Here is a 24,728-nt window from a genome sequence, read left to right on the forward strand (position 1 = left end):
GAAACCAATTATACAACTAAGTCAAATGTATTAAAATATTATAAAATATACATCTTTCCAAAACTTTAAGAGAAAAAAATAATGAGTACCCTGTTTATTCTAATAGTGTATAGAGGCCATTTCAAGTCATACATCTGTGTAATGGGGCAGAACTACATTAATAATGTTCTCACACATTAAGTGACCCCAAAAGGAAAAGCTGTGTGTGCATGCATGGAAAAGTGTGATGCTTTTACACCTACTGGTTTGATTATTATGACTTTTGTTCTGACTACGCTACTCTTAAGAACGCCGTACCTGGCTGGCTTGCTCATGGCCATCAAAAGGCTATGAATGACTGTTAGCCAAGCGATACTCACGAAATAAGTTAGTGATTTGCCATATATTGGGAATAACAGACTCTTTTTCTCTTCTAGCCCCAGAAATCACTCCAAGAGTGAGTTTGTATTAACGTAAGACACTGAAAAACTGTAAACAATAGCGCAGCAGATGAGGTTTATCTAAGTTGGCAAAAGGCTTGCTTTCAGATACAGTGAATGCTAATGATAATAAATAATTGCAAATACCATCTGGAGTCTTTGAAAAATAACTTTCTCCAAGACTGCAATTGAATCTCTACAAAAAGAGGATCAATGCAAAAGAAAATGAAAACAGTAAATTAAAATTAGATTTATGCCAACTACTTAAAACTAAGTGCTCATTTAGAAGCAGTTAACACAAAAATGCGTTCTAGTTCAGATGCAGAGTCTGGCCTAATCCCATAAAGCAACTCTGAGACTTTCCACAGTCTATCAAGAAATGTTTAGAATTTGCAGGACTGAATACTAGGCTATCTTTATTTTTATTACTCCTACTAACAGTAGTAGTTTCTTTTCCAATTTTGTCTCTAATTGATCCACAAAACTCAGAACAGAGCGGTACTAAGACGTCCTATTCAATAGCTTTTAAAAGATTGCAATAAAGATGAAAAATCTCCCAGTACCACACATGATCATCAGCCGAGGGTCTAAATGAATGGCTGGAATCTGTTCTTCACAAAAGCAATACAAATTGCAAGCCATGATCTTCAGTTATTGAGTAAAACCTCTTAATGTACTGTCCTGGTTTTGTTAAAAACAAGTTTCTCTTTCAGTGAATTTTGCCTGTCAGCTAAAGCCTTCATATTAACTGCATTTTCCTGGAGAACTAGACACATGTTTTGGTAAACCTAGCAATGGAATGCAAACTTATTGATAAGCACGGATGGACATCTCGCGAGAGGGGCGACGAGAAACAAGTGACCAAGAAACTGACCAACTGTGTATAACATTCCATTCACGTGAATACTTCATATAAAAGTGGGAGATCACAAGGATCTCGCCCTTTTTCCCTTTTGCCTTTTCCCTTCTGCTTATGGCCGACATTAGGAGAGGACCTTGCTAGTCGTCCCTGCAAACTGAGGCCTAGTGAGAGACTGAATCCAGCTCTGATTGGCTGCAGAGTCTAATCCAGGACTTTGGGTGCTGGCTCTGCAGTTGCTGAGACTTTCAAGATTGGTTTTGTATATTTTGTATTATTTTCTCTATTCTTATTAGTAGCATTAGTAAAACATTCTCAATTTTTCCAACTCTCTTCTCTCTCTCCTTCTTTCCCTCCCGATCGCCTGTCCTGAGTGGGAAGGGGGGAGAGGGAGGGGCAAAAAGGGGGAAGTGAGGGGGGGAAGAGGGGGTTAACAATACATCTGCCAGGGTTTTATTGTCACCCCGCAATCTTAACCCTCGACATGTACACACCGATTTGGCCAAATATCAACTATGCATCGAAACTGCAGAAGACATTTTTCAGATGGGTTAAGTTACTTCTGGCTAATGTACCTTGACCTATGCTTGAACCATTTTTGCATAATAAAGTTGTGAATTTTAGAAAGGGTGTTTAATTTCCACTGTATTTTGCATAGATCATTTAGTACTTAAAATGGGGATAAATCAAATGTAGGAAACACAATATTAATAATATTTTCCGTGTGTTTCCACTTCGCCCAGGAGGTAGAAGTTTAATTACATCATTAATAACCATGCCTACATTTTCAGCTGCTAGTGCATCATTCCTCTAGTGCCATTTAAAGTGCATTTGGTCTCTAAACTGCTCCACCCTCTGGAACTGGTTCACTGATTATATTGTAACAGCAGCCTCAGCCTGCTCACAACTCAGTTGCAATGGCATCAACACAAGAATTTAAAGGCAGAAATTGCCCATTATGACCTAAAATGTAGAAGGTTTATTTAGAAAAGTTTCCTGCTATTTCTGTATCCAGAAAGTTTACACAGATTTAAAGCTGACGGTTGGTCTTTGGGTAAAAAAAAAAAACCCTGTTGTTCAGAATCCAAATTCTGGCACAACCTGAGCTAGATCGTTGTCATTAAACACGACTCCGAAAATAAGGTGCATGCACACCTACAGCTTCCACGTGTTTTTTCCAAATGGAGTGGTGAAGCTAAAACGTGACGACAGTATTAAAAAGACTAAGAAAGTTTATCGCCCATGCTCTGGTAATGTCCTCTGGGTACGCCCTGGGCTCACAGAAACACAAGAGAGGAAGATGACAGAGGACAAAGTAAGTGGAGAAAACACAGGATAAGGGATTATCTTCGATACCAAAATTTCATCAAGCCGGGGCTTTCTCGGAGATGCTGAAGATCATGTGCTGATCATGTGCAGTTCAGACAAATGTTGTTTGCGGGTTCAGAGGCAGCAGCAGCTGCCCCCCCACCCTCACCTCCTCCTGCCTTTCTCCAAAGCAGAAAAGAACATGATGTATGAATCGTAAAGGGCCCAGATAGACACCAACCGGTCATTCCCTACCAGTTTTTTCAGCTCCTGTTGGACAACTACTCTTTTAACTTTGCTACTATTTTAACTTGGCAAGTAGATTAAAGGAAAACACAGAATCAGAAAATGAAATCGAATGAACGTGTTCCCCCCCCCCCTCCTCCTGCCCCCTTTTTAAACACCCTGAAGTGTCAAGGCCGTCAGGAGGCATTTAGACACGCTTTTCAAATATAAGAACTGAAACAGAAAAACTGGAGAGTATCTGGATAAAATTTGGTTTTCTACCACTAAATTTCTTTGTGTGAAAAAAGCAATAACCTCTCCGCAACTTAGAAAATATTTCTGTTCTGATTATTCAGCTATTAAAATGGGAAAGTGTCATTTTATGACAATTGCTTTCGGCAGGAGATACTTTACACTTATATTCTCAAGGAATATGCACATAAGGAAGAACAATATTAAAACCTTCAGCGTTAATCTGTATTTTCAAAGCTAAGCACATTTTGACAAACTTTCTAATAGACACTGTTCAAAATTCATAACATATATGAGTGTGATTACATTACTTTAATTTATTTTTTCTCCTCTCATGCGCAGCAATAAAATTTTACCTTTGAACTTGTATTTATTGCAACTTTTACTCTACGGAGGGCATGCAGGCACAGAAATACAACAAAGCTCTGCTAATTCCATACATTATTGAAAACCTAACACTGCAAGTGGTGTCTTACTGTCTTCATGCATACTTAAAATTTCGATTCAAAACCCATTTCATTACAAGGGCTGGTTAAGCAATAGCACATGCTTATTTTAAGTTTGTGGATTAACGTAGCTAAATTATATTTTATACATTCAGAAAAAAAGTGGGTAATAGTAGTGTTTGTTTAGGTGTCGTAAGCAAGAGCTTGATAGATGCTAAATAATTGAGTGCTCCATCCCTCATATTCCTAAGCACTGTAAAATCATAGAGAAGGGAAGCGCTGGAGAATAACCTTTGCTTACCCACAGGCTAAACTGATTCCAGGTGGTAAAAATCCCATTGACTTCACAGGGAAGTGTACAGCTCTGCAGGAACAGCATCAAACTAAATGAAGCACAAACAGGTGAGAGCACAGAAGGAATTTAGATCATGAAGATCAGGGGCCATCACATAACACTAATGATAGACAAGGTTCTTAGGGATGTGGTTTAGTGCTAGAGTTAGGTTATGGTTGGACTCGATGATCCTGAGGGTCTCTTCCAACCGAAATGATTCTACGATTCTACAATACCTGGTCAATGAAAACATCATGACTGACAAACCAGACAAATTTTGGGCATCTCTGAACTTGGCCGATACAATACTAAATGATACAGCAATGTAAGTAAGGGAGCAGCTAATGCAATGAAATACATGACAAAGTGCAAAAGTTGACTGCAACTGCAAGTATAATATCGGCACAACCTCCCCTCTCTTCACAAAGGTCACTTCGCACATTAGCTCCAGCTTCATTGATCAGCAGCCGAGATAAGGGCCACTCACTCACACGCACCTCAGAGCCATCGGCAAAAGAGACAAGGGGATGACTTTCTGGGTACGATGTCCTCATCACACTCCTGGTAATTGTTCAGTCATAGATAAGGCACAAAAAGGGAAAAAGCAGCAGAACAGACTACTCTGCAAACGTAACAGAAACACTCTAACAACCTTTACATTTGGCACTGAGGCTTTAAAAATGATAGCTATTATTACTCCTGTAATTACATGGCTGGGACTCTGAAGAATTGCATTTGGCTTCCCTGGAAACAGGGCCACGTGATGTTTGATGGCTCCTAAAGCTGTACAAAGAGAACTCCCCATCACGGCCAGTTTGCAGAACACTCGCAGGACCAAACACTTCAACATTTTAAGACATGCTGCCAGATGTGGTCCAAACAGAGCTCCCAAACCCACCACAGGGTCCGTCACCCCGTCCTCCTGAAGGCAGATTGTGCCAGCTTGACTTCCACAGGCATCAATACCATCACACCTTTGAGTTTTGAAAACTCAAGAGCCAGGACCATTGTCAGCCCCTGACTTGGGCTTCTCTAGTCACCAGCCTCTGAGGTTCACCAACATCGTCATCCTTGCAGAGTGTTACTCTGTTCCCACTACATCCATGTCCATACACAGGACACCACTGAGGATCAAGCCTGACACTTTCATATCTAAAACCTCGTCAAATAAACTACAGTAAAAATCCTCTGCCTGCGAGTCAGCAGTGGTCAGGTTCAGCCTCCTGAGCCAGCTGCAAGAGAGAAATGCAAGGGAATAAATACACTGAGCCAATTAAGTTTTTTGACCACAAGTCACCACACCAGGCTGCAGAACACACAAGGGCTATATTTTAACTCCAGCATGCAGGCATAATGAAGTTGCCACACTAGAGGATTTCCCAGAGCTTAATAGGACAATCCCAAGCTCTCACAGGCTCAGTTGATCATATTCAGGCTACTCAGCTATTCTGTGCCAGGGCAGATGGGACAAGGCAAACAGCACGACTTCCCAGCCACAAGCAGCAAGGCAGGGAGCAGTTCCCTGTAGCAAACTATGAGGTTGTCTCCTACATTAAGGTGGTCTTCAGAGATCAGCTATCCCAGCTGCAGAACCAGAATTTAACACAACTCCTTCAGAAATCTCGTCTCAACCACATTTGGTATGCAGAGGAATACTCAATTGTTAAAAAGCAAGGGGAAATGTTTTTCTTTGAAACTTGGTAAGGAGAGCAAGATTGTTACCGGCTCTCAAGCACTTAGTTGAAATGTATTCTGCTACAGACCCTGAAGTCACCTCACTGGCAACATAACCTCCCAACATATTGAAAACCAGCAGGAAGTGTTGAATTAAAACATATATGCTAACAAGCACTCCTACAACCATGAATGTTTAATCTGGTTTTTCACTAGCTGACACTGCGCCCCATGGCTGCTACGTGGTTCTGAAGCCTTGAGACAGGTGAAGAACTAGACGGAAACAGCTGTAGAACAGTGAGCCACAGGAAAGCAGCGAGAGGGAAAAGTCTCTGGAGAAAGCCAGGAGCTGAACACGATCAGCAAAAGAGGTGAGGCTGATAACGTAACATCTGGACTGGGATGGAGCGGGGAGAGAAGGGAGCTAACGTGAGCACCAGGGAAGTCTGCTTCTAGATTCTGTAATCGCGATGCTACGTGTCTATGATGTGTAAAACTTCCCAGCAATATTTAACATGTTACCGCTTATGTGCTGTGTATACAAAGAGATGCAAACAAAATGAGTTTTCAGAGAGCGTGTAATACCGGCTGACTGCAGCGGGTAAGTTATCATGTACCAAACTGCTGGAAAAAGGAACTTTTACACACCTTTGGGGTCTTACCCATATATCTTAATGTTCTGGACCATGACAAATGATTGGATAACAACTCTTACTCCCCTTGTCATCATCCATCTTCTCAGGAGGCTTATTTCTTCAAATCCTGATGATGAACCTCTGTAGTCACCTATCTGAGCAGCGAAAATTTATTGCCTTTACTAGAAAATGAAATTCTCCTCCAGGAGAACTGCAGTGGACACAAAAGGGCAAATTTCCACCCTGGAGTATGTAGATGCATTTTCTTCCTCTTTAGTGAGAACTATATACATTTATCCCATGTCAGAATTTGGACCAAAGGTTATCTCCTGTGTTAATAAGAATGGCTAATTTCCAATTAAGTAAACTTACAGATCATAGAGATGACCTATTGAGGAAAAAAAAGAGGTCCCATAGCAATCCTGCTTTCAGTGCACATATTTAACAGGGCTGCCAAAGCAGAGTCTCCAAAATGCTCACTAATTACATTGGACTGCCTCCAGCCGCTGTCACTGGCAGAGAACAGGCAAAGTTTGCAAGGGACTGACCCACCAAGGGTTCAAAGATTGTATGATTATTTTGGGAAAGCCTTGAAGGACTCAAGAGAGAAGAGAACTGTGGAACAAAGTACTGCGAGGCTGATTTGGACAGAAAATATTGCCATAGTTTGTGGACTTCATGAGCAGCTGTATAAAAATACCCTGGCACAGCTGGGAACAGCCCCCAACCTGATGAAACGCAAATTGCAGACTAGAATTAACTCCATGGTATTCACATTGGACTTAAACACATGGTATCTCCAGCAGCTACTGGAACCTGTAGTAGAGACTAGAGTACAAACACAAGACAAGCTGTAGGGCAGAAGACTATAAACAGAGCTGAAAGAAAAGCGCCTTGGTTTTTTGTGTGTGTTCAACGGTGGTTGTGCCAAGTACAGGGAGAGCCCAAATTAACGCCAAAGGATGAGTGAGGGATCCAAACGTACATCCCTGAAGAAAACTGACTTCTTATTTTTTGCCTGAGAACCAGCTAATCTGTGCAAGTTGCCTGTGCCCCTGAGAAGAAACAGTACTAAGAACGGTCTTTCCAGACTTCGTATCAAGTTGCACAGTTTGCCATTAATTAGCTTGGAGTTAAAAAGCTCCATTCCAGTTCCACCGTACAGGAAGGGTTGAAAGAACTGCAGGTGCCCAGAGTGACACCATAAATATTGATCACGGTGCTTGTTCCACTTCATTAGCCACAAAGTGAGCAATGGTCCTCCAGGGAGAGGAGAAGGCAGATCCAATTTTAATCAAACAGCCGTACTAAAATGCAGACCTCATGGAATATTATTTTAATTACTGCTCTTTACTCTTGCCAATTGCAGTCTATATTAAAAAACACGTATGTGTCTGGACAGAGTCAAAGCCTCCAGCTGCCAGGAAGGTGTATCTCCATGACATGAAGCAGCTCTACACGACGATACCCAAGTGAGCTCTGCAACCAGAAAAGCAGTTTTCCAGCCCAGCACCTCACGCTGGGCTCGTTAGAACCACAGTTCATTAACCAGCCAAACCTTTGTGCTACCGCAGCTTTAGTTTCTGAGCCGCAATCCAGTCTCCGGTAATGAAGGGGCCGTATGGACTTATTAGCTTATTCAGACCCACCTACATAGTATAGTACATAAATCCTCAACCATTTAACCTTCAAAATATATGCCTGGGAATACTGCCTGTGAATATTTGAAAAGGATTACGGGAAATGTATTAGTTGTCACTGAAAATGAAAATATGGATTTCAATTGAAAGTCCATATAAGGGGCTGTTTTCCCCCCAAAATCCATTAGTCTAGTAGCCATGCTGAACAAAGGGAAAACTGTACCGTTAGCTCAGACGATGCAGGGCAAGCTGATATACTATTAAAGGCACATTTTTATCTACTGAAATAAAACATTTTACTTTTTTATTTTTCTACTTTAATCAGAATATAACCTCATTAAATGACAGTGTGTGAAAAGAACATATAAACTAGAAAGAAAATATAAAAACTTTCTGAATAAATTAATGTTTATTCCTTCTAGACTTTGATATTCTGGTCTTTACTACTTAAATGCAGTTTAAATGTATTACTTGCCACGGCCTTTACGTTAAACCCAGTAAGTCTGCAATTTGCGATAAAATTCCTTATCTCTCTCTTTCTGAACCTACGCAAAGATCCAAGGTTAATTTGCAGATAATATTACTTCATGAAATAATTATCTTAGCCTATATTACTTAAAATAGCTACATTCAAGAAAAGAATTTTTTAAAAAATGAAGCTGGCACAGCTGCAGGACGGAGGCTGCTCCCCCCACATTGGCAGCATCTTCCGTGGGGTGCAGGGTCTGGGTGCCCCAAACCCAGAGCAGCCACCCGCACGTCCTGCTGGCCCAGGGGTCAGGACCAGGATGCTCCATAGTGATGCGGGTACCCAGCGCACAGACGTCCCTGTGGTGGGGAGGGAACGGGACCCGGCTCTGTGCAACCTCACCCCCTAAGCCCCCTAACGCCAACAGCAAGGCTGCTGCCGTCACCTCCGCAACCCCAGCACTTGCTGAAAAATTACTCTCTCGAGCCATTCGTTCTCATCCTGCTAATTTTTCCAAACATCTTCCTATTAAACTATACAAATATATTCATTTAGTAAACATCCCATTAACCAGGTCAGCGTACAGTATTCACAACTTATTAGAGAGCAGCACCAAATCAGTCACAGAAGCAATTATGCAATTGTGGAGCAGACAACTCACTTTAATCTTAATATGGGGCTGGGGATGTACATGCCAATGTTCATTCCCATGACTCATTCATTTCCAAGGATTGTACGCCATTTGTTTCACCCACAGTCACACAGTGCTCTCATGTATTTTGATTTGTAAGCTTTGTGGACTGTCAGAAAGTATGAGATCAGTGCTTCACCCTTCACATTAAGGGACTCTGTTATTGAATTTAAGGATGTTCTGTCACCCTTTAGCTGGGCTAAATATTCCGATTCAAGACCTAAACAGGTGTTTATCTCACACAAGAAAAAAATAATAATCCTTCCAGCACTATTTAAAATGATGATTGTAGAGAAATCAGAACTAAGATTATGGGATGCTATAGTTACACCAGGGAAAAAAAAAATAAGGCGGGTGAAAAAGTGACTTTTAAAATAACAGCTGTATTTGAAGGCATTCATTTATTTGAGCATCTTGGGAAAACAGGCTGCCATATAATATTAAGAAACAAGAACAAGCTCTGTCAACCGCAAGCAGCACCACAGACATTTTGAAGAACTAAATAAATAATGTATTAGAACACCTAGCCCTACTCTGAATTAATACAGACTCTTATGATATAAATGAACAGCAGTAGTGGAACTATTTTCCTGGGATTCAAGTCATATATAGCATTAAAAGTAAAGGCCTTACTGATAGGCAAGAAACTGCTGTCTCTAGATCTCTGCAGGGAGAAATTTGGTAAATTTACAGTCTCAGACACATTCCAAGAGAGTTACCAAATGAGTCGGCTTTATTTGTCAACACCACAAAAGAGAACAAACCACCCTCTTGGCTCCAGTCTACTTTGCCACAGCACTAAGCACAGAACAAAGCACTGACTTTGTATGAAACTTGGGAAACGTGGTGAAATGGGGCGTGGGGGGGACACAACTATTGCTTTATTTAATGGAAACTTTGCATCTGGTAACAAAAAAAGAAACTTGAACTTAAGGAATCATCTTGGTTTCTACAATGTCTCACAAGCAGCCAAGACCCATCTCCCACCTGCTTCAAGCACTGATGGAGCCATTTCTACAGAACGGCCCAACAGCCGATCACTAAGTTCACGAGGACTTCCCAGTCCTGCTGGGTCATCGCATTTTCACTACAAAAAAAAGACTTGGTATTTTATATCTCACGCACATTGGCCAGTAACAAATGGAAACAACCCCCAGATCGGGGCAGACTCGAGTGCAATGCCACAGATGTGGAAAGGGAGCAGAAGTGGAGCTCACACTGCCTAGAGGTGACTTTGTCCATCCAGCAAAGCACCCTGGGTTCATCCAGTCCCAGCAAACAGCCCATTTGCTTGCTGGGGGCAGATGGATGTGTTGACTCATTCACCTTGTTTCTCCTTTTTTCTCTTTCTGGGCTTGGTAATTACTGGGCCAATGGCAGGGATTGTTGGTAGCAACACCATCATGCAACTGATGGCAAAATATAGACCACAGGTCCCAGAAAGGCACTGAACAAATTCAGGCTTACAGTCTAATTCGCACAGTCCAACAGGAATTTTTAAATAATGCATTTGTTTTAAGAACCATGACAAAAGGATATGTTAAAATAATACAGTATGGGAGGACTGCGCTTCAGAATTGGAAAATGCATCCCAACAATACTGGATGACTCAGTCTCTAAAAAAACTCCATCTCATATACACGTTCTCTTCAATAGCTTTGCTCTGACATTTGCAAACTGCCTAGAGATAAAAACAGAACAGGCTGTTTATTTGAAAAGGAACTATGAAATATCTTGTCCTGTTATTTGTTTAACTCTTCTAAACAAAGACAGTACCTAATTTGAGACAATTACAGATGTGCTTCACACAGACAGAAAGAAAAACACCGAACAATGGAATTTTAAATAGTTCTCAGTCTCCTGGAAGAGCTGATTTTTCTCGATTCACTAATTTACATTTACTCTGGCACTTCACAAAAGCGACCTTTTATTAAATAAGAGATTCAATTCACAGATAAACAAATGTGATAATGTAATCTACACTTAAAATAATAGCTTTGCTTCAAAGTTTTGGAGGAATTAGGAGTTCTCCCTTTTTGTGGCTGCCCTTAGCCTATTATTTCTTGTCACAGCTTCAGAGCTCAAGTCCCGTAAGTGAGATCCACTGAAACATGCCAGGATCTGCGTGAGGATGGAATCCCATCCCACAGAGAGCGCTGGATTCCCTGGGGAATCTGCCAGCATCAGCAGGACATTAAAGAGCATTTAGCAGCCGCATCCCGTGGCCGTTTTCCCCGCTCTGCAATTTCTCTACCGTTTCATCTCATGTTCTTCTCTTTCCATTACAACCACCTGACTAATCACAAATTGCTGCCTAATGAAGAGTCCTGGCATTACAATACTCAATTAGAATTAAGAGGAAGATTTACTTTTAAAAATGACAAACCAATGTGCTCCAGAGCAAATCTCAGTAGTGCAGCACTAGCCCCAAGTTTCCAAGTCCTGAATTCTTAATTAAAAGTTTGTTCAAAACTTCTTATTTTAAGGGGGGAAGCCTTCCCTTCCGGCATTCACAAACCTCAAAACAAGTGACTAAATTTGTTTTTAATCAGCTCTACTTCGTAACAGCTTAATAAAAATAAATTCAAAGAAAGTGCAACACACATCTTTCATTTCCACTCGGCAGCATTCAGAACTACTGTATATAGGTGGGTCTCACAACCGTTCCTGTCCAACACATAACATGCAGCACCAAAGGAATTCTAGCTACAGAAAAAGCCTCCTGCAGGGCCACCCAGCAGGAAAGGATTAAATTACACAAAAAACACTCCTCTTTTTTCCTCCGCTAAAAGGCTGTGGTCAGAGATCAATGTGAGAAGCTGCCTATTGAAGTTAGACTCAAATTATTCCCTTATATAAACCTGGGGAGGAACTACCTGCTGTCCCAGACCCTGGGGCAGCTCCTTCCCCCGGTGTGCGGAGCAGGGAGCACAGGAGAGCTCCTGCCTGCTCCCAGCCTTTGCTCCCCACCTCTCCTCTCCCCGCACCCCAAATCCTCTGCAGACCAAGGCAGGGAAGCCCCCGGCCCCACATGCTGCGAATTGCTAGATATTCACCGCCAGGTCTCAGCATCCTGTCCGCAGGATCGGGTTTAGTTTATTTCTTTTCACACCATCTGATGAAAATTAATTTCTAGATACTACCTGATACAGAACTTAATTGGCTTATTTTGAAACAGTTTTTTCTTCTACAAGTTATATCGTATGAGTTGGATTCCAGCCCACTAAACCTCACAGACTGCAATAAAATACAGCCAGTCATTTCCTTACCCTAATGATCTTCTGTTTAATTTGAAGCCTTTATAATGTTTTGTCTATTTCTCTTGGAAGAAAAGTCTTGGCTAAAACAATTTTGAACTGAGAATTGGGCAATTTTCTGTCTATTAAGAACCTGAAAAATACCAAATGCATTAAAAACTGTCTTCTGGCTTCTTTTAGCCTGCCATCCTAAGGAAATCAGGAGATGCCATTATGCTGTTTATCCATCTGCTGAACACCAGAAAATTTATTAATGAAAATGAAATTTGACAGAGGGGCTGGTCCCTTAAAGATTTAAATGCCTACTTGAACAACCAGCCAAGTGTTGGAGAAAATCAGAAACCATTGTCACCACCAAGGGGAAGTTGTCCCTCTGGACACGGGCTGGTCAAGCACCGGTGCCCAGAAGGGGGCAAAAAATGCTTCAAGTATGTATAACACGAAACTTTTCCCATTCACTCACTTTTTTATTTTAATTAAGTATTTTGTGAACATCTCTGCAAACCATCAGCCATCTCTGCAACATGACAAGTTCACAAGGGCTGCTTAAATGAAGGGCTCATGATCGCACAATCCGTGCTGGGCTTTCTTTCAGTTTACCTACAGGATCCTTCCGAAAAGTTGTGTGAACGGTGTCATATACACATGCTGGAATATCTGGTTGAATACAAATTACTTAAGGATGGTATTAATACAAAAAGGTTTGAATTCATGTATTTCAGGGGGATATTATGAGTAGGAAACTGAAGTCCAAGGAAGTTTTGAGGTCACAACTGTGTAAAGAGGCTCTAAAAGCATCATGTCAAATCATGACTGATGTGCATGGTATGAGTAGCCACTGGTTACCTTCAGAGAGCCCCTCTGAACACATCAAAACCAGCAAGGGTGGGACTAAAGCATAAAATGCCTTAGAGACTCTGCTTGGGATGAGGAAGACAAAAAGATGTCACGGAGCATCCCCATTTCTTTTATTCCTCAAGACCGTGTGCCCGGTGCTGTTTGAGAGACTTAACACAAACGTTACCAAATCATGTACAAGGAGTGAGGAAAATATCTAGGTATGTTAAACAATTCCTTTGCTAATAGAAAAGCAGTGAAATCGTTAACCACTTTTGGAACCCGTTTAATCCCAAAAAGCAGAATCCTTATGAACAAGATGAACCCTCACTATAACATCCTCCATCTGCTCCTCCTAGTAACTTCAGTCACCTTTGTGTCACAGATCCAGAATCCTGTCATTTTCAAATCGAACCTTTTAGCCTCCATCCTCTTCTATCCACATAAAGTAATTCTAGAACTTTTCATCTACTTACCTTTCAAACACACTTCAAGAAGGATCCTATTTTGCTCACATCTCCCCTTTGTTGAATCAGTGCTCCCTAAGAAATAAAATAACTCTCTAAAAAGAGTATGAAGTCACATGTATGTGAAGTTATGCTTAGTTTAAAGAAAACAGCCAAACAGGTATTTTATGCTGCATGCTCCATTTCACTGAGAAAACAGGAATTGCCATTGGCACTTCTAGGTATTCTTCTTGTTTCTTACTGAAACAGTCTGGGACTTTTGTCTATAATATATTGTGAGGGGCAAAACCAAATAAATCTATTTTAAGATTTCTTTTCCAGACTTAAAAAATTGATTAAAAATACTTTCGCAGTTATAAAATACAACACAGGAACCTTATTTCAGTCTCATTACTGAAACATTAGAAAGCATCATACTCAATAAAGAGTCCCTAGACATTAAAAACCAGTTTATAAATAGCTTAAAATCATACACTTGCACTAGCCACTATACAAGTATTAATCCTTCTGTACAGTTTCTTCAAAACTCTTGCACCAATGTAACAGGCTACAGGTCACACACACATACCATGCTCTTTAGGTAACCTTTACCACAAACTCAGATCAACTTATGTCAGACTTATTCTATAACACTTAAAACATAAAAGGGCAATACAGATCTTGCCATAAGTGTTGTTTATCGTTTTCTTAATGTTATAATACCCATTTCTGAAAGGGCTACCTTGAACCTTCATTCCAAATCTACAGGTGTTTCAAGCTCAGGTTCATTAAAAACAAAATCAGCGCCTGCTGCTCCATCTCGTTAGTGCAAGTGGGCACTGGATCTTTGAAAATCCATCTCTCTGCTCAAAGAGCCATAGGGAAGAAATGGCCTTTGCCCTCAGCGTTTTAACACTGCTCTGAAGTCTAGAAAAACATCTTTCAGAGACATTAGGTACCAAAAAGGAACACTAGATACTGAAAATAATCATGGTTTTGCATAGAAACTTACGTGAGGGCATTCTGCATCAACCACAATCTCACACTTAGCTCAGCTGGCACAGAAAACTGTTTTCACAGGTAGCTGTAATACCTTATATTGACAAGCATAGGGAGGATGAAAGCTGGCTACATCCCTCATCAACTCCACTGGTATCCCTGTGTGCCAACCACACAGAGCCAACACCTCCACTGGATACTGATTAGAGCTGCCTTCTGGATGACGGGCACAAATCACGGCAGCAGCTCTCGCAAAAGCACAGCCACACTTGAGATGGAAATCATGCAACGTATCTGCATTGAAAGATAAAGAAAATGAATCAAAGCACGTTCGAGTTTTTCCTCTGTATTCAAACCCACAACTTTCCAGCTTTCCAGCATTAGATATTTCAGCCTGTACTTTAGCACAATATGCCTGACTCTAAGACACAGATATTTATGCAAATGTAGCTACTACAAGAGTTGCTTATAGACTTTTGAGTTTCTATTCTCCTTGGTTTGTGGGCCATATGTTTGCTATGATCTTGAATGAATTAAAACTGTTAAAGCGTGACTAAGCAAAGAAAGCTCATACTTTTCAGCAACTAACCCTAACATTAACCTAAAGCTGATTTTCTATTTCTTCAATTTCAGTAGAGGATGCAATGACAATAAATTCTCTTGAATTCATGATGGTGTCTGTCCTCAGACTGTCACTGCACCACTCCCAGAGCAGCTCACAATCTGCATTTTGTCTTTCTAAATGTTTGCAGCAGGAAACATCAAATATTTGGCATGGTCCCAGCTGCTGTGAGGAGAGGTTTGATGGCAGCCAGTCTGCTCAAAGAGCACACCTATCTTTATGACTACAAAAAAAAGGATCTCAAATCTATTGAATGAACCACACACAATGCTTCAGTATTCCTGAAACGCTCATAATGCGCATCAGTCTTGCTACTACAGTGCAACATGCTTCCGCCAAGTGAGATGTACAGATCCTATCTCATTGCTAGAAGGTTCTGCATGCTGCGTTTTAGGATTTGTGTTCTAACAGTGAGGAAAACATACTGGTTTGGGATCAGCCGCTCCAATGACGGGGTACGGTGGGGTACGCTCATGCACTAAGAGGAGGAATGAGGAATGTGGTGCAGAAGCCTGAGCCCCACAACAGTAATCGAACCTCCAGGCTTAGAAGAGCTGGAACCTGTTTCATTTAATTGATTGTATCTGCAAGTGTGTCTAACAACTGGATAATTTTACTGTTCCCTACAAAACAGTTCCAAATCTTGCAGCTGTAAAGTTGTCTCACTTCCTGTCTGCATTTACACGAACAGTGCATAATGTATATGTATTAATCACAGCCTCATAAGGCAAAACTCCCGTTGCGAGTTCTGTCCTGCTGATGCTGACAGCACACAAATGTGACCACAGCAGTGTACAGGTCTGTCTTTTTGAACATCAATGATTTCACAGAAGCTGAGACAAAACAGTCCCTCATCCACTGACTGAGCTATTAACTTCTAGCTATTCCTCATTCTCTCATTTACTTTGTATACATAGAAGCGCACGCTCCACTTGCCCCTCTCAGCAAGCCCAAGCCCTCACAGGTACGCTCTGTGCACAGGAAAAAGCATCACTGAGAAAAACTGATTTTCATTACTCCTTGCATTAAGGTCAGATTAAAGATAGGTGCATGTTCATGCTAACTTGAAAACAAGTATTTTAATTTTACAAACAAAACTGCTTCTGTTTCTAAAAGTTGCAAAGAATTATCATCATCAAAGCTTACGCTATTCTCAAAGGAGAAACAAAATCTAGAAGTACCATTAGACGTGTGTTGTGGTTTAACCCATTTTCAGTCAAACCAGCACAACATGGTGTTGTGTCACCGGACACAACGCATCAATGGAGATTTAAGAGCTTATTCTGATGTGTCAAAAATAACTTAGTTAAAACTTACTTTCAATAAACTGAATGCAGTAAAACTTTTCTCCGAGAAATTAAACAGCCCCCGCAAATTCATTCTATATCATTAATCCATTACAAGATGAAAAATCAAAAATCGTCCCCCGGTAAAGACTTTGCCGAGATTTCTGTTAGAAAGGAACGTGTCAGAAAGCTGCTCGCTTCGTGGCCTCGAGCAGGAATAAATGCAGACATCCCCTCTCCTCACAGCCCCTTCCTCCCAGAGCTGCTGGGGACGCTCCTGCCGAGCGGAGCTCCCGCCACCAGCTGCATCTGCAGGCAACCACAGGACACGGCGTGATGGACCTGGAGCACCGTCAGGTACCGGAGCACACCCTTATTAATATTCTACCCCCAAAGAGTCTTCAGCTTCCCTAAGTGCAGAGTGTCACTGTCAAGCGCTGGCAGAACATAATATTGGATCTTAAAATAACACTGCTTTGATTACCTTACTTCCCTTTACTCTTCACTTGAATTCCAACAGGATTGCAGTGTCTGCTCTGTCAATAGAGCTGTGTGAATAATGGATTTCTGTTTGGGCACCGAACCAAAAAAAAAAAAAGGAAGGTAAAAAAATCTGTAACTGTTTTAAGTAGAATGAGGAGAGATTGCGAGAGGATTTAAGAAGAAAGTAATTTCAGGATAAGCCAAAATGTGTAATCTAAAGAGAATTAACTTCATTTTAGGCTTGATCTCGTTCATTTACCAAAAAAAGCAAACATTAAACATTTAAACTTAAGAAAAAAAAAGCTGAGAGAAAACATTTTGATTGTCTGAAATATCATCCTCTGGTTTCACAAATAAAACCGTCAATTGGAACAGAAATTTGGAAATAGAGGTATTTCACCCCACACTTATTAACGCTTAAAACCAAAATCCTTCTTGGCAAGCATCACATTGTAGATACTGACTGTCCAGAACCAGAGATGACACAGAAAACAGAACAAATCTGTTGTGCTGAAATGACTCTTACCAGTCCTGACAGAACTGCGGGGATAGTATAAAGGTGTTCTGCTAAAAAGCAAAAGAAGCAACAGGCCTAACAGTTTGGTGAACAGCCTTATTTTGTGGATTTCTTCTAGTCACCACCCCCTGCAATTATACCCTGTTCGTTTGATGGTTTGTGGGTTTTGTTTCTGTGGGGTTTGGGATTTAGATTTTTGCTGTTGTCTGTTTGTTTGGGGGGGTGGAACGTGTGGGCTTTTTTGATGTTAGTACCAGGAACTAAAAGGGAGAAGGAAAAAGAAAAGCATAGGTTTAATCATCTGGTGTAACGCTGCAGAAATGATGACAATGGATTTTTTTACCCGCATTTCTTAGTAAAACCAACTGACTCCAGCAAAATCCCATTACCTTTGCGTTAAACCTTGTTGCCAGTCTAATAATTTCTGATTAAAACAATGAAGCCCTTAGGTATCAATTATTTCATACCTTTGATTATTTAGACACTGATGTTCACTATCACAGAGAAATCATCTTTGTTACTAATAGTTCTTCCGGTAGGAATCAGAACAAGCAGAAGTAAATTAATAAATGATGACATGGGAATTACAACAAAATAGACTGATGGACTTGCGGGTATGATTCTGAATAATAACATTTTACAGTCTATTCAAGAGCATTGCTAAGAGGTGAGATTTAGTTTTTACAGTATTGTCAGAAACATTTATAAAAGGCCTGAAAAATGAATTGCTACTTCTATGAGTCATCCTTGTGATCTCATTAATTTGTTGTTGTAGTTCCTTTTACACATGTTCTCAGTGCAACCAGGTTGCACTCCCCATCATAACCGCTGCTCCGTTCACAAGCTATAATGTATGTAATTTCTAAAAGCCACAGTTCGGTTCAACATTTGTCTTGTTTCAATCTATTTTCCTATTATTTATACAGCCCAAAAGAGAGGTGGAAAATAATTTTTAAAAGGGCTCCCAAATTCCTCCATCAGACTGAACGCAACAACATTTATATGTTAATTCCAGCTGTCTGTCTTAGCATCTAAACCAAAGGACTGTGAAAGTACCTATGAAGACACACGAGCTCCTGTTTGGACAGAAATTCACGTACCGACCCCGAGCCACGTGCTGCTCTCTGAGGGGATCAGCAGTTTTCTGTAGCTACTACAACGTTCAGTTCCCTTTGTGTCACCATCCCCGAAGTGCCTGCACAAAGGCATAAGAGGCAGAGCACACAAAAGATGATTTAGGTCCTCGTACTCAAAAAATGAAATGCAATACATTTTGGTTCGTGTCCAATTACATATTAAAAATGCGCAAGTTTTGACCATGGCCGTAGTTTTGTACCTGCTGAGCAGCAACATTTAAGGAGAGCAAGTGAACTGGCGAATTACTTTCATCTGGTCAATGCACAGTAACGTTTGTCAGTTCTAAACAAGACTGCCCAAATTCAAATGTCAACTACTTGCAACTATCTGATCAAGGACAGATTACAAACAGGAGGTAATTCAATTCCTTGTTGAACAACCTAAAGTAACGACTCTGAGAAAAATCACAATTCTTGGGTTGTCTGTGGATATAAAAAAAAATATATATATACCTATATATATATTTCAACTAAATTATTTGATCTGAATTATAGATCCATGTACCCAATGATACAGTTACGTAATCCAATTTTCAGTATCGTCATCCATTTTCCTGGCCTCACAGAAAGCCCCAAAAATATCTGCTGTCCTTCACTAGCTAAATAAAAAACACTTTGCTGAAAAATCTTGTTTGGAAGAAGGATGCAAGATAGGCCTTTTCTCATTCTATGGATCACTTCATTGCATCTTTACACATTAATTTCAATTGATTTATTACACTTCTGTCGTCTGATGCTACAAATGAGGTACAGTGAAAGGATATGGACCAGACACCGAGAGTTTCTCGGAAGTATCATATACATGTTCAATAACTTATTAACAGAGATTAGAGATGCCGCTAAGTGGGAGCAAACAGCTAACAATGACGAAGTAATGAGATGATTGTGGTTTTCTCATTGCTCCTCATCTACACCAACTGCAGCAAATCACAAACTACAGATTCCAGTTACTCCATGAAAAAAATGCCTAAAGAGGCCCCTTCATTATGGACACCCTACATCAACTTATTTAAGAAACAAAAAGTCATTTCTCTACCTCTAGAATGAGTAGGAGTGCTACATCACTGAAATTCACACCAGCCCTTACAAAGAGATGTTACTTTGACATGGGAGTCTTCAAAGAAACCCTGCAAAACAGTTAGACCCAGGTCTGACTCAGGCCCAAGTTGTTCAAGCTCCAGCTCAGGCCAGTAGCAGTTTGTTACCTGGGTCAGTACCACAAAACCTTCTCAACAGAAAGGATGGCTTTCTAAATCACAAAGAAAAGACATTACAAGGGGTTCCAAAGGTGAGGTTTCAGTTGGAGAAAGAAGTCCTCTCTGCTATGGAAGACTGAGAAACATGGCCAGTTCCCTTCCTCTGCAGTCAGCGTAATTAAGGATTATACACAATCAACATACTCCATGCCCAAATGAACTGTTAAGATGATGATACATTGGATTTTTGTCCATAAGAATTATTTTTTTAACCCTTTAAGTGCTCAGTGGTAATACTGAGCAACAATGCCAGGCACGGATGATAGAATAACTGGACAAAAGAGTGGATCTTAGTATATGGAGCTGAATTCTGCAAGAGGTGCTTAAGTAAATGAAAAAAACAGCACATAATGCAACTACCCTAAATGCTTTCAGCAGGATAGCTACTTGCACGGGATTTTCAACTTCTATGTAATGTGAAGCATTAGCATACGCCTTGAGCTATTTTACCCGTAATTGATACGTCTCACAGTTTCACACGACTCCCTGCTGGTTTCTCACTACCAACTAACCAACTATTCCAGGTAAAACCATATGCATCTCTGTCACTTACTCCAGGTTTTATCCAAGCTAACAGACCACTTATTGCAATGGGAATCTATGTAAGAGAACATTACAAAGGAAAAAACGTTGACAACAAAGCAACTAGTATTACAGGATTGACAGAAGAAAATAGAATTTTTATTTTTATTTTTTTTCCAAGTTCTACTTTAAGGAAACCGCCGGTCCTGTCCTACTGGATCAAAAATTCAGACAAGCTTATAAGTAGTATTAGCCAGTGATTCTAACCTGCGTAGTGACCTGGATATTTGCTTGTGAAACCTTCTCAATTAGAACTGGACAAAGATCACATCTAGTGACATTTGTCTGAGGGTGTTCGGGTAGGAAAAAAATGTTCTGACTTTTTATTTTGTAATAGCACATGCATAGAGTAATCGAAATGAAAAGGCTACTGTGAGACTTCCAGTAACTTGTTGAACAATTAAGAGGAGACACTTCAAAGGTGTGGAGGCTTAAGGATCACAGCCACAGAGAACAGTTTGATCAGAGATCAGTGAGCATCTGCCATGTTAGATGCTTTCCTTCCGAGTCACAAATCGGCGCATGGAAATGAATGTTGGCAGAGCTTTAACAGTGTGAAGTCCACGGTGCTCCTCGGCAACACAAGTCTCCATCTGCAGATGTCCCTGCAGGACTGGACCTACAGCTATGAGAACACAGCGGAAGACTCAAGACAAAATTCAGAGGCAGTTCTTTCCACTCCACTGTATTCCAGCTATGTCATTTTGTAACAGTTGATGATTATTTTTTCCCCATTTTCACAAACTTACAAGAAGAACACATAAATTTTAAACGTATTTGAGGAGAATCTGTGCTCTTCAGACAGAGCAGCCACCACTTTATTCTGTCAGATTCTAATACCTCATGAATGACACACTATTTTTAACTACTTGCCAATTAACCCCTCTTGTTATCAACTTGAAATTGTTTCAGCACCATGGAAAAGAAGAATTCTCCGTTTCAGATATATTTCAGGCTCTAGAGTTCCACAATTCTGCCACTTTTGCGATGATAGCACAGTCTCACTGTGACTAAGGACTGCAAAACCATGCTCCATGTAATTGAATCTAAAGACCTGACAACAGTGACCTTATCAAGAAATGAAACTTTTGGCTGAGGTTCAAACCATGCACAAGCAATAAGCTCTTGCTGGTTGTTTGTAAACGTCATATAAAAATGTACTTATTCATTATTAACAACTTGTAAACCGAACACACTGCAGGTCTCAAACTGCTGCCTAATAAAGTATTACTTAGTGTGATCATTTCATTTACATCTAGTTCTTGTATTAACTTTGGCAGCACAACCGAGCATTCCTTCTCATGATGGTTATTGTAACGAGATAAGCATTTGGACCGCACACTGAAAACTGAGGAGAGAAGACACGCTAGGGGCCAGATTAATTTTCTGAATGCCCGTAGTGTTGCTGGCCTTGGTGACAGCCCTATTTCAGTACAAGTTGTGCAAAAAAGGGATTTTAGAGAGAACCAGGCCATTGGTATCCCACTTTGGTAGTGATAAGGCCAGCAGTGACAACACATGACCTGGACCGGTGAGAGATCTCTGAGGATAAAACAGAACAGAAGGCTCCAAGTGAAATCCCAAGCCATATCAGCACCAGGCTTTTGTGAGCACCACGGGCAACGCAAAAATCTGAAAGCTTCACAAAAATTCAGAAAGGAACAATCATAATTAATCACGGTTGCTTTGCAGCAGAATGTCATTTAAAAGAATGCCATGGGTCTTTTAAGACTGTACTGTTACGTACCTTTCTTGTTCTTGCATATGGCTTTCACGAGGCGGTTTCCAGGTCCACATTTTCCATGGTGAGTCACACATATTCCTTCTGAAAGGATCCACTCGTAACACAGCGGGTCTTCACAAGGAATAGATTCAATTAAATGAGGACAACCTGTCAGGGTGCCTACAGGATCTACGATCACTTGCCTGTGTCTCATTCTAAAGCCTGGAAAAAGAGAAACTGCATTAACTGGACAACAGCAAAAAGCATTTGTACAAATAATCTAATAGCAAGAGAACTATATAGGGCATCTGGAATGGGGAGATATGAAGACAAACATGAGCACAACACTTACAAACTGAATTGATTGGGATGGCACTCGGCTGGATGTGTCCACATTCCGGGCAAGCAAAATCCAACAGTGTGTAAAGAATTCCAACAAACCATATTTTTCCCATTTCTTTTTCCCTTTCATCAAAATTAGATAGAAATATACATGTCCAAATATAGAAATTTGCTATTGATGCATTTATTAATGCAACAACAAGATTAAGATAAAAAGAGAGAAACAGTTAAGGAACTGAAGATACAAAGGACATCTATATTCTGTCTGGGAATCCACTAATGAAAAGACTTGTTTTGAGATACAGCAGAGCAGTTTACTAAGAAATTAGTATTCTGCCTTATGAAGGTGTAAGGATCCCTGATACATAATGCATATCAGACCTCTTTGAAATGACATCCTATTAAATTGGAAGATTCAAATGTAAAGTGGAAGAAAAAGGTTACAGAAATAATGAAAGAATTGATTACATAATCTACCTCCTTCTGAATAAAACCAAAAGTCATGTTGCTGTATAAAATGCAGAACTAACACGCACGTATCTTTCGGCGTGTTTTGTTATGTAAATGACACAGAATTCTAAGAAAGCCAGGGAAAAATAAAATACATGTTGGTCTTTCCCACAACAGTCTCAGACAAGGGGCAAATATAGAGCATTAGTGGAGGCCACACAGAAATGACTTGGCCATGAAACAGAGAATGAAAAAGAAAACATTTTAGGGAATGTATCAGACCAAACCTCCACCATTCTCAAAACAGCAAAAAGAAATGATTCAACATTATATTTAACCATATATTTTTATTATTTCTTTTTAATTTGAAAAATTCCAACTGGCTCCAATCACTTCAAAAACTTGTGTTGTTTTCAGAGAAGTGCAACATCCCAGCGATAATATTCATTCCCCGACATGAACTCCAGCAATCGCCTTTTCAACTTCGAGCCTTAGCAAAGGCTCTGCAATGGATCTCAAAGTGTTGCAGCAACAAACATGTACAATAGTCAATTCAGATCCAGGGGGTTAAATTGTATTTGCACACTCTTCTTCCAGGAATTTAAACCAAACCCAGAACAAAGAAGACAATCTCTCAGGTGAGCCTAAACACCAAGAGGGCAGGAGGGATACAGCTCAGTCCTGACACCCTCCAACCTCACCCATTATTTGTCCCAAATCCAGGTGTGCAGCGGTACTGCCACGGGGATCAGGCTTTTTCCTTTTTGACAAGATCCATGTAGGATAAGATCTGAATCAGCCTTTCCTTCTCCCAAGAATAACTGCAAAAAGCCTTTAAAGGTCATATTCCACTCCGGTACGCACATCTAAGAGCCTCATCCTATGTTAGATTAATTTTTTTTTAAAAATACATTAAACTCCCAATGTCGAATTTGACACCACCGCTTTTGCAATCTTTTCATAATACTCCATTACCTGCTCGAGATCCCCCGATGCTGCAAAAGCGCTATATACAAATAGCCATTACCTCTTCTTCCGTGGGGGTCCTGGCAGTTCTCGGGGAGGCAGGGACCCCACACCGCCCAGGCAGACACCACGCACTGCGAAGGGCACGGCACGTTACACAGCTGGGAGGTGGAGGGAGCAGGACCCAGGCAAAGCTTCCCATCAACTGGTCTAGGAACTGAGAGGAAAAAAAAACGGGGGGGGGGGAAACAAAAGCAAGGCTGTAACTTTGCCCTGACCGATGCACAGAGCTCAGGAGTTTACTGCTGGCTTCAGATTTCCTGAACGCACCAAAATCCAGCGCTTTTTTAGAGTTTTATCTCCCAGAGCAAAAAGTTAATCCTCTGTTCAGCAAGCCACGTAAAGTATTATCTAAATGATTCATATTCAGCGGGCCAATTAAGAGTATGCTTAATGGTAAATGGGTGCTTTAATAATAAATTCAGTGCTGATTTTCTACAATGCTGGAGCCACAAACTGGAATCTAATCCCCTGCATTTATGGCCAAGAAGACCTCTTTATGCCATACCGAAGAGGAAGATGTATAAGAAGGAAATCCAAAAGACTCACGCTGCAATTTGGAGCCAGGAAGGGGCATGTCACAGAAGCCTGAGCACAGGAGAATTGCCCCATAGAATGGTTTGGGTTGAAGGGCCCTTCCCAGCTCCCCCAGTGCCCCCCCTGCCATGAGCAGGGACATCTTCACCAGCTCAGGTTGCTCAGAGCCCCGTCCAGCCTGGCCTGGGATGTCTCCAGGGATGGTTCATCTACCACCTCTCTGGCCAACCTGGGACAGGGCTCCTGTTCCACACCTGCTGCCACCTCTAGATGACAG

The 24,728-nt window shown here is 40.8% G+C and overlaps 1 protein-coding gene across 4 annotated transcripts in view; it reads right to left on the reverse strand.

Annotated features, from left to right (window-relative positions):
• Window positions 1–24,728, reverse strand: part of THSD7B (thrombospondin type 1 domain containing 7B) — a 318,202-nt gene that overhangs the window by 156,517 nt on the left and 136,957 nt on the right. For all 4 annotated transcript variants that reach the window (XM_065070332.1, XM_065070334.1, XM_065070331.1 and 1 more), the window contains 2 exons: window positions 23,916–24,071; window positions 22,121–22,318 (listed from right to left, as the gene is read on the reverse strand). In XM_065070332.1, the coding sequence (XP_064926404.1) occupies window positions 22,121–22,318; window positions 23,916–24,071 (354 nt within the window). The remainder of the gene's footprint in view (window positions 1–22,120; window positions 22,319–23,915; window positions 24,072–24,728) is intronic.

Source organism: Columba livia, chromosome 7, assembly GCF_036013475.1.
Source record: "Columba livia isolate bColLiv1 breed racing homer chromosome 7, bColLiv1.pat.W.v2, whole genome shotgun sequence".
Classification (NCBI taxonomy): domain Eukaryota; kingdom Metazoa; phylum Chordata; class Aves; order Columbiformes; family Columbidae; genus Columba; species Columba livia.